The following is an 11,510-nucleotide window of genomic DNA, read 5'->3' on the forward strand; positions in this document are numbered from 1 at the left end:
GACATATACGGGATCATAAAAGCATTAATCACTCTAATCCGGCTTTGGAAGGGGAGGAGAACAAACTCCCATCTTCTCATTTTCGAACTTGTTTTTTCAAGGACCCATTGAAATCTTTGCCTGTGGGTTACGTCCACCCCCATGGGGGCTCCCAGGTGTCTGAATACACTCCCTTTTGAGATAATCTCTCTTGTCTAGACTGCAGGGTCAAAAGAGTCGTTCTCTGACAGGGATATTAGTCTTGACTTCTCTATAATACACTTGGATCCCGAGGCCACGGAAAATATCCAGAGCTCTCCTACCAACTTGAGGGCACGCCTTCAAGAATAGGAGCGAATCATGTGCAAACATTTTGGCCAGTAGCTGGTCGTTGCCCGGTAATGCAAGACCTTCAATCTCTCCCCTTGCAGCACTGGCTTCGAGCATCGTAATGAGAGGATGGGACCCGATGGCAAAAAGCAAGGGGTCCAGGGGACATCCTTGCTCAATAGACCTTCTAACCTCAAAAGAGCCCACAATTCTGTCATTAAACAGGATCTCTGATTGGTTGTCAACGCCTAGTGTGCATATGAGGCGACAAAGGCGAGGCACAAAGCCTAGAGCTCCCATGACTTCTTCTATATAGGACCATTCTATTCTATCATAGGCTTTGTCGAGGTCCAGCTGCAGCAAGATGCACTCTTGCTTGGAGAAGGATGCATACTCTATTCCTACCATTGCTGCCAAGATATTGTCATATATAGATCTCCCTTTAATGAACCCGTGTTGATAGGGAGAGATGATCTGACTCAAGAGGGGGGCAAGTCTGAGAGCTATCACCGTGGAAATAATTTTGTATGCTACTGACATCATCGTAATGGGACGCCAATGTTTAAGTTGAGAGCAGCAGATCTGTTTGGGGATGGGCTTGATAAGCCCTCTCTTAACACTTGCATCCAACAACTGTTTGGAAACAGCTTGATTGGCCATCCCTGTGAGACTGGACCCTTGAGATCATCCCAAAATTCCCTGAAGAATTTAGTCGTCAGTCCATCCCAACCGGGGGACTTTTCATTGCCAAGAGCTTTTAGTGCCGCTGAGCATTCCTCCTCAGAGAAGGCCTTTTCCATGCGGTTGGCTTCCTCCTGGGGAACCTTCTTTTCAACACTCCCAAGTAAAGACGCTCGGGCTTCTTCCACTTCCTGAGATTGGGTCTATGGCTGGCCGATAATCTGGTTGAGATACTTGAGCATAAGTCCAGCCATCTCATCTTGGTTTTGAATTGTATTCCCTTTCTCATCATCTAGCACTTGCACATGGCCTCGACTCTTCCTCACTTTCAGAGCCCTAAAAAATGTGCTTGGTTAGAAGGCTCTGGTTGGAGGAAAGTTTCCCCAGAGAGAAATCTTGCCTTCTTGATTTCCTCCAGATGTTCGTTGGCCAGGTGAGATTTAGCTTCAAGCCATCGCTTGTGCTCATCCTCGGTAGCCAATCCGACAACCTTCCTAGAGGCTAATTGTGCCATCTCCTCCGTGAGATGTTTGATTTGTGCCTCATTGGATATTTTAACCCGAGGACCCAAAGTTTTGATAGCTTTTTGGACACTCCGAACAAATATATTCCAAGCACTAGGTTTGTTCAACCCCACATATTTCTTGAGCTTTACCAACACTTTCTTGGTGATGCTTCTGAAGAGAGGGTCTTTGAACAGGTGTGACCCTGTAACAAGAAGCTTTTTCTCCCCTCTTGGGGATTGCCCCCCCCCCCCCCCCTTTATCTTTCTTGAGTTGTAAGTGTAATGGCATGTGATCGGAGAGGCTTTTTGTTGAGATTGAGATGACCTTCATCTCTAACGTCGATGAGATCCAGCCAACTTGATGAGAGCAGTAGCATGTGTCCAGTCGAGAGGCAGTGCGGGCGTACTGAAGGCTTGTGTAGGTGAATCCAGGCATGTTGTTCCATGGACCCACTTCCCACAAGTCAATCATAGCCCACTTCTCACATAAGCTCAACCATTTAGACTTTTCTGAGCCAGCCAGTAGACTGGCGGAGCCTGTTCTGTCCTTGCTTTTCTTGACCATATTGAAATCTCCAACCATTAGCCACTCCCCTTCAATCGGAGTATCCCTGAGCTGCATCCACATTTTAGCTCTATCCTTTGCGTTGCAAGGGCCGTAAACATTAACTATGGTGATAGGTTGATTGTCCCATCTAATTCTAACCTTTTCTTATTCACTGAGAGAGATCCCAAAGGTCTACTCGACAAGTAAACTCAAAAGAGTGTGTGTGTGTGTGTGTGTGTGTGTGTGTGTGTGTGTGTGTGTGTGTGTGTGTGTGTGTGTGTGTGTGTGAGAGAGAGAGAGAGAGAGAGAGAGAGGGAGGGAAATAGATGAAGAGAATTTTTATTGGCAAAAGAACAATCCAAACAAATATCAAAGATAGATTCGACGAGTCTTGATCTCAAGATCTAATAAGAGAGAGAGGAATTTCCATCGTGATTATAGGGACTAAAGTTCATCCTCCTTGCTTGTGCGTGCGCGCGCGCGCACACACACACACACATACAAATATGTGTATGTGTGTGACTCAATGGCCATGCTTTCTCGACCCTAGCAATGCGCGAGTCACACACTAGTGCACTACAAACCAAGTTATGCGAGCACCACCGATAACCCTTCTTCCTTTGGCACCCCAATATGAAAAGTGATTAGTAATCATGTGAGTGACGACAAATGCAAACAAAAAAGCAAAGTCGTTTGCGGTTGGCAAAAGAACTAAGAAAAGATGCAACCCGAAGGTAAACTTTGTCCATATCCACACAAAAAAGCTCATTGATCGTAATATTCACGTCATAGCCTTGGGCTGTAAAGGCCTACACCAGAACACAAGAGTAGCACATAGCATGGAATGATTGAGATGTGGATTCCTTCAATAAAGATGGATCACCAAGTTTTGGATTATATGCTCTTTTTCTCCATCAAGGCATCAAGATAATGTGGACTCAAGATAATGTGGATTTTTGGAGATAAAGCACTTCTCTTTCGTTGTTGCAACTTGCAAAATCTTGCACCTAACCTACTTCTACTTTCAAGGTACAAGTGAGATGTAAAACCAACGTTGATGTTCTCTCGAAAAGTAAAATTCCTCTTATAATAAAATTGTTTGACCTTAATTATCAAGATCAAAATTTTGGTAAATAGCCTAGTATTTTGCATTATTTGATCAGTATCATTTTGGTAAATAGCCTAGTATTTTGCATCTTAGAAAGCAAAGCAAAAATTGATTGGTGGTTGAAGAATCATTTTTGTATGGTGATGAAGCTAAAGTATGATCTAGTGTAATACACTTGGAGGCCCTTTGTAATCATTTCTCTCTCAAAAGGATCACATGTCACCTTGTTTTATTGTAGCCCATGCATAACATGTCACCTTGTTTTATTGTTTTATTGGATGATGTCTACTCTTGATCCATAACATGGCTATATTATTGTTGAGGTGTCCATGCTAGCCATTAACACAAAAATTCAAATTGAACAACGAATTAAATTGGCCTACCTTTAAACAAAATCTTCACAAATAATGGAAAATGATGGAAGAGAAAATATTTTCATCACAAATGCTTTGTTATCAAATGGTGATATCAAAGAAATACAAAGCCCAAGTAACAAATCTTGATTTCTACCAATCTCACTCAAATGAGTGAGTAATTAAAAAGTGATTATCATACAAAATCTCCATGCTCACAAGGAGCCATGGAGCCAAAAAGAATTACAAATGAGCCCAAGTGTTCATAGAATCGCACACCATCACAACCACCAGGGCTTTTTTGGAAGACCATACCCAGTACATAGTTCAAAAAGAAGCTGGTTAGAAGCATTTAGTTTACATACTGCAAGGGCGAGCCATGAGCTCCATCATCCATTGTGATCCATCGACCAAAACAAGATCAAAGCAAGCCAATGAACCACAATCACATGCTATGTTTATGAGCCATGCACTGTGATGGATGCGAGCTATTAGAAGAGTTCTAGACAATTCTAGAAGACTCTAGAAAGCTCTAGAAGGTTCTAAAAGCATCTAGTAGATTCTAAAAGTATCAAGAAGATTTTAGAAGTAGCTGTTGGAAGAATCTAGAAATTCTAGAAAGTTCTAGAAGCTTGAGGAAGAACCTTAAAGGTTCTAGAAAAAAGAACCTAGAAGGTTTTTAACTTCCTTAGGCTTTACTATAAATAGACGCCTTGGGCTACAAGCCCCTCAGTCTTGCCAACACTAGTTGTGAGCCTCTTGCGAGGTAAGTCCTCTTCTAGTTCCTATTTAGCGTTTGAGTCTTGTTCTTGTAATCAAGCCTTGCCTTGTATTCCCATCTTGTAATCCAAGTTTTTTAATCAAGCATTAAGTATTGTAATCAAGGTTAAGTGTCACAATTAAGCTCGAAGCTCTTGTATTGTAAGTGCCCCCTCTTGCTCTTCTCTAGCTCAACATGCGCTTGCAATAGTTTTGCATTTCTTAATCTTCAAAACATATACTTTGTATTGAAAGGCATTTTTCCACCTTGCAGTAGCTTACAAGGGACTCTCCTCTACTCTATGACCTTGAGTCCTTTGCAAGAGAGTTTTCAACAAACTTTGGAGACATAGATAGGGCAAGAGTTGCAAAAACCAAGCTTTGCAAGATACAACAAGGTCCTTACCCTACATCGATCTATGCAATTGAATTTAGGTAGCTCACGTGTGATTTGACCTTGCATGAGGATTATTTTATCGACGGTCAGTTCCAATGGGGTTTAAGAGATTATGGAAAATATCTCTTGCTTACTATGCCAAAGGTTCAAACCTTAAGTGAATTCATGTCTCAAGCCATAGAGTGTGATTCTAGGCTATTGGCAAGAGAAGAGATAGGAGGCAAGCCCATCCACTACCTTTACAACAATATTTCTTACTAAGGGGAGTTAAAGGAATGAAGAAATTGACACCAAACCCATGCAGATTGATGCAATAGGATGCAAACATCTTTCACCACAAGAAAAGCAATAAAGAAGAGTAAATGGGTTATGCATGTGTTTGTGGGGTTTTTGAATATATGACTCAAATCTGTCCAAACAAAAGAAAACCTAAGATACAGAGCATTACAACTCCATCAAGCTAGAGAAATGTTAGGAAATAAGACGTAGCTAAATAGATAATTGAGTAGATTACTTAATGGAGCGAGACAGATTTATATACACGAGATTATAGAGTAAAGAGAGAGAGAGAGAGAGAGAGAGAGAGAGTACACACGATATACGTGGTTCACCCAATGTGGGCTACGTCCACGGGAAAGCAGCCACTCAATGGCTTTAGTACTTCAAAACAAGAATTAGTTTACAAAGGGATTATACCCTTAATGGAGCTCCCGCCTTGCGTCACTCTCACCACCTCACACACACCTTGTTGCATCAACTTCACACTACGAAATGTGTGTAGAAATGGCCCCCTTTTATAGGCCAAAAGGGATGCCCTCTCTTATGAGAGACAGCCATGTGTAGCCGCCCTTGTGCGAATAACTCCAAATCGGACCCTCCAATCCGCCCATGTGTGGCTGCCCTTGAGAAGACAAGTCCGCTTTTGAATTCGGCCACCAGCCATTGAATTCGGCCACCGGCCACCGGCCACCGGCCATTGACTTCTGACCACCGGCCATCGGCCATTGACTACCGGCCACCGGCCAAACAACCGGTTGTTTTCTGACCACTTTCCGGCCGCCGTCCGGCCATAATATGCCGGCGAAAAAAAAGTCTCGGGGGCGGAGTCGGGGGCCTCCGCCCCCGAGGCCTTTAAAGTTGCCCCTGATTCTTGTCCGTGAAAGTTTTGGTTTCCGGTGAGTGATTTTCCTTCACGCACAATGGCTTCTCCTCATAATGGGGGCCTTACATATGTGCGCTTTTACCAGAGAAAATTACAAGGGTAAATCAAGCTCCATACTTGACAATCTCCCACTTGGAGACTGATCTCCAAACCAAACCTGTGACTGCTTTCCATTCTGGCTTCTTATCCTTGAATGCCGATTGAAGATAAGCAAAAGCTCAACTTCTCCTTGTTGACCACCTTTGTAAACATGTCTGTATGATTTTCACTTGTATGCACCTTTCCTAGCTTTAGTTGTCCCTCTTCCAAAAAAGTGTGTATGAAGAGATATCTCACCTCAATGTGCTTTGTCCTTGAATGAAAGGCTGAGTTCTTCGCAAGATGGATAGCGCTTTGGCTATCACTGTACAAGACACAATTGTCTTGTTTGAATCCAAGCTCTTCTAAGAATCTGTGAAGCCACAGAATTTCTTTGCTTGCCTCCGTCATTGCTACATACTCTGCTTCCGTGGTAGAAAGTGAAACCACTTTCTGCAACTTTGAAGCCCAGTTTACTGTTGTGCCTCCAACCGTGAACACATAGCCAGTAGTGCTCCTTCGAGTATCTTTGTCACCTGCCATATCTACATCAGCATACCCTTCTAGAAAAATATTAGTTCCTCCAAAATACAAAGCATTTGTTGTTGTCCCTTTTAGATACCTAAGTATCCACTTCACAGCTTGCCAATGCTCTTTACCTGGGTTGTCCATGAACCTACTCACAACTCCAACTGCATGTGCAATGTCAGGCCTTGTCCAGAGCATAGCATACATTAGAGAACCTACCGCTGCAGCATATGGAACTTTAGACATATAGGCTATCTCCTCTTGTGTCTTTGGACACATATCTTTCGTTAGTTTAAAATGACTAGCCAAAGGTGTAAAAACTGGTTTTGCATTTTGCATTGTAAACCTTTCTAGTACCTTCTTGATGTAATCTTCTTGAGATAGCTTTATTGTCTTCTTCGTCCTGTCCCTTGATATTTTCATACCAAGTATCCTCTTTGCAGCACCTAAATCTTTCATTTAAAAAGATTTGGACAGCTCCTCTTTTAGGTCTTTGATGTCCTGCATGTTAGCACTCGCAATCAACATGTCATCAACATATAACATTAGGATGATGAATTTCCCATCTCCCAAATTCTCCGTGTAGACGCAGTGATCCGAGTTGCATCTTGTGAATCCGTGATCCAACATCCATCGATCAAACTTCAAGTACCATTGTCTTGATGCTTGCTTTAAACCATACAAGCTCTTCTTTAATCTGCAAACCATTTTCTCCTTACCTTTTACTTCATACCCCTTTTGTTGAAGCATGTAGATTTCCTCCTCTAAGTCACCGTGAGGGAATGCCGTATTTACATCCATTTGCTCGAGATTTAGATCATGAGCAGCCACAAGGCTTAAGACAAGCCTAATTGAGTTCATTTTTACAACAGGAGAAAATATTTCATTGAAGTCAATACCTTTCTTTTGAGAAAAACCTTTTACCACAAGCTTAGACTTGTACCTTTTCTTCCCACCTTCTTCTTCCTTTAGCTTGTACACCCATTTGTTTTGAAGTGCCCGCTTACCTTTAGGAAACTCAACCAACTCCCATGTTTGGTTGCGATGTAGTGAGTCCATCTCCACTTGCATGCTCTTCGTCCACTCTTCTTTGGATTCATGTTGCATAGCTTCTTCATATGATTCCGGCTCTCCAGAATCTGAGATCAAGAGATGGTTGAAGGAAGGAACAAACCTTTCTGGAGGTCTACTTGCTCTTGTAGATCTTCGGGGAATAGGTTGAGGCTCCTTATTTGGTTGATGTTGTTGCACATTGTCACCGTTTGTAGTCCTTGAGTCTTCACCGTCCTCAAGCTCCATGTACTCATCACCTGTTTCTTTTGTTTGTTTTCTTTCCAAGTAATCTTTGTACATATTTTGTTCGTTAAAAATTACATCCCTACTCCTTAAGATTTTACCATCTTCAGGATTCCATAGGCGATACCCAAAGTCTCCTTCTCCATAGCCAATGAAGAAACACTTTTTGGACTTTGCATCTAACTTTGATCTTAGGCTTATATCTATGTGCATGAAAGCCTCACACCCAAACACTTTGAGAAATGCATAATTCACCGGTTTACCTGTCCATGCCTCTTCTGGAACTCCCCCATCCAATGCCGTTGAGGGTGACCGATTGATTAAGTACACAGACGTACTTACAGCTTCCGCCCAAAGCTTAGGCGGTAGGCGTGCATGTAGCCGCATGCTTCGTGCTCGTTCCATGATTTTCCTGTTCATCCTTTCCGAAATCCCATTTTGTTGAGGTGTCCTTGGGGTTGTCCTTTGCCTCCGAATGCCATTGCTAGCCATTGCCCCTGATTCTTGTTCGTGAAAATTTTGGTTTCCGGTGAGTGATTTTCCTTCACGCACGATGGCTTCTCCTCATAATGGGGGCCTTACAAATGTGCGCTTTTACCACAGAAAATTACAAGGGTAAATCAGGATCCATACTTAACAAGAAACATGGATGTCCAACCTCAATAGAGAGCATGCAGCTGGACCATGTGCAAACTAAGACTCCATAACGTCTCTTCCTACTTGTTGATGCAACATCCAGTTTCACTAAATGAATAAGGATTTGTATAGCAAAAGATCAAGTGGAAATGAAAGCTCTATTGGATAGTGGCACCATTGCTTGTTTCATCGATGAAGAATTTATTGAGCAGTAAGGATTCATGCTTGTGGTAAAACCAACTCCAGCATCTATGGAGGTGATTGATGGCCACCCATTTGCTTCAGGAGACATCAAGCATGAAGACCAAGCTTTGAAGGTTGCTACCATATACAGGTGGTAGTGTGTGAACACACTAGGACCGCCGGGCCATTTATCCCCTTTTTAGGAGGTTTTTTTCCCCCATGCATTGTATATACGCCCATCACTCTAGGGCTGTCTATTTTTCCATTGCACACTAAGTAACACACTCTTAGTTGTGTTCCTTGATCTTCCTTCGTCTTCTCCAAGTTGTGTGCATTTCTCTCCAACCCTAATTCCAGCATTTGGTATTAAAGCAGGTTGCATCCTCCCGGGCTTAGTCGCTAGTACCTCCAGCATACGCCTGCTCCTTTTCTCCGATTTCAGTGAGCTTTGGTGAGAGTTTGCAAGTCGACAAAAATTTCGGGCAAGCTCATAGAGCTTAGTCTGCCCAGATTTATGATTCAAGCTCATTTTGGCATCCGTTTACACTACAGGAAATACTGCACAGGCTATTTTGTCATTTTGTGTAGAATTTTTGTCAGTGTCGTTTTTTGCATAACAGGTGCCTTATAGTCTTCTACGGTTTGTGCTATATATCACGTGTTGTTCTTGCTTCATTTCTCCTCTTTACGGACAGTTTTCACATCAGGTGCAGCATTTACCATGGGTGACAACAACACAGATATGTTTAAGATGTTTGCTGCTGAGGACATGTTGGATGGGGACAATTACCCTATGTGGGCTTACATGATGAAACATGTTCTTGTGTCAAAGGGTGTCTGGAATATTGTGCAGGGCATTGATGTACGTCCTGGTTTTGAGGATGCAGGCTATGTTGAGGATGTTGCAAGTCTTGCTGCTATTAGAGTTGTTTTGCCTACGGCAAAACATCTCTTTGGGATGTAAAGGATGCGCAGGCTCATGCATTGATTGTGTTGTCTGTGAAGCGCACCATTGTTCCTCACATTCGTTCAGCAAAATCTACAAAAGAGGCTTGGGATATTTTGGCTGGTCTCTATGCAAGTCACAATGAGGCTAAAATTGCTTTGTTGCGTAAAGAGCTTGAGTCGAAGATTATGCTTGAGGAAGATGATATGGACACTTTCCTTGCTAGTGTCAAGGAGATGTTTTGCCTACGGCAAAACATCTCTTTGGGATGTAAAGGATGCGCAGGCTCATGCATTGATTGTGTTGTCTGTGAAGCGCACCATTGTTCCTCACATTCGTTCAGCAAAATCTACAAAAGAGGCTTGGGATATTTTGGTTGGTCTCTATGCAAGTCACAATGAGGCTAAAATTGCTTTGTTGCGTAAAGAGCTTGAGTCGAAGATTATGCTTGAGGAAGATGATATGGACACTTTCCTTGCTAGTGTCAAGGATCTCAATGAGCAACTTATTTCTGCAGGTGAAGTCATTTCAGACAAATCCGTTATGCAGACTGTTCTTGATGCCTTACCAGATTCTTACCAGACTTTTGCTAGTACTTGGAGACTTATGACCCAAGGAAATCCTGAATGTAGTGTTTGTGGAAGATTTTGTTCAGCCCTTGCTATCATGTACTAAGTAATGTAAGCTCACACGACATTTAGGACACTTTGTTGCCTCTTTTTAGTGGTGAAAGTTTGAATGTACATTCCAATGAGGAAAATGTACAGCCTATGGGATTTTTTGAAAATGTTTTAGAAATGGCTGGTGCATACATTGTGTGATAGTAAATTGGATGCACCTTTGTCTACTCGTACTCGTTCAGGCTCTTGCCATGCAGCTTATGCATCAGATTGTTATGCTTTGGCTGTGTCTAGCTTACATGATGTTGAGGATCCTCTGTCTTTTGATGAAGCGCAAAATTACAAAAATTGGATGACAACCATCTTAAGTATGGAGCCTGATTTACCCTTGTAATTTTCTGTGGTAAAAGCGCACATTTGTAAGGCCCCCATTATGAGGAGAAGCCATCGTGCATGAAGGAAAATCACTCGCCGGAAACCAAAATTTTCACGGCGAAAAATCAGGGGCAACTTCTTTTTTTTTCCCTCGCCGGAATATTATGGCCGGACGGCGGCCGGAAAGTGGTCGGAAAACAACCGTTGGTTGGCCGTTACCCGGCAGTCAATGGCCGGTGGCCGGTGGTCAGAAGTCAATGGCCGGTGGCCCGTGGCCGAATTCAAAAGCGGACTTGTCTTCTCAAGGGCGGCCACACATGGGCGGAATGAAGGGTCCGATCTGGACTTATCTACACAAGGGCAGATACACATGGCTGCCTCTCATGAAAGAGGGCAGCCCTTTTGGCCTATAAAAGGAGGCCATTTCTACACACATTTCATAGGTGAAGTTGATGCAACAAGGTGACTGTGAGGTGGTGAGAGTGAAGCAAGGCGGGAGCTCCATTAAGGGTATAATCCCTTTGTAAACTACTTCTTGTTTTGAAGTACTAAAGCCATTGAGTGGCTGCTTTCCCGTGGACGTAGCCCAGATTGGGTGAACCACATGTATCATGTGTACTTACTCTCTCTCTCTCTCTCTCTCTCTCTCTCTCTCTCTCTCTCTCTCTCTCTCTCTCTCTCTCTACTCTATAATCTCGTGTATGTAAATCTGTCTCTCTCCATTAAGTAATCTACTCAATTATCTATTTAGATACGTCTTATTTCCTAACAACTGGTATGAAAGCAAGGTTTTCTCGTAGCTAAGTTATCTCCAGGAAAGGATTCCTAGAATTGAGTGGGAGTTATGGCGGAGGAAGGGAAGCTCAAGATTGAGAAGTTCAACGGCAAAAACTACCAACATTGTATCTCTACCAGAAGGACCTCTATTTTCCACTAGGCGGTCTTGCAAAGAAGCCCGCAACGATGGCAGATGAAGCATAGATTGTCCTTGATCGAAAGGCACTGGGAACAATCCGATTAAGCTTGG

General features: G+C 42.9%; 1 protein-coding gene across 1 annotated transcript; it reads right to left on the reverse strand.

The window, feature by feature from the left end:
- Positions 1–207: 207 nt before the first annotated feature.
- LOC147443153 (uncharacterized) lies at positions 208–609 on the reverse strand. The gene has a single exon (XM_086529482.1). It carries the CDS (start codon positions 607–609, stop codon positions 208–210), a length of 402 nt encoding a protein of 133 aa, XP_086385608.1.
- Between the last annotated feature and the right edge of the window lie 10,901 nt (positions 610–11,510).

Source organism: Adiantum capillus-veneris, chromosome 14, assembly GCF_014529385.1.
Source record: "Adiantum capillus-veneris isolate H3 chromosome 14, ASM1452938v2, whole genome shotgun sequence".
NCBI classification, from domain to species: domain Eukaryota; kingdom Viridiplantae; phylum Streptophyta; class Polypodiopsida; order Polypodiales; family Pteridaceae; genus Adiantum; species Adiantum capillus-veneris.

Coding starts and splice junctions, on each gene's coding strand:
- LOC147443153 (XM_086529482.1), bottom strand. CDS start 609: ATGGGAGCTCTAGGCTTTGTGCCTCGCCTTTGTCGCCTCATATGCACA.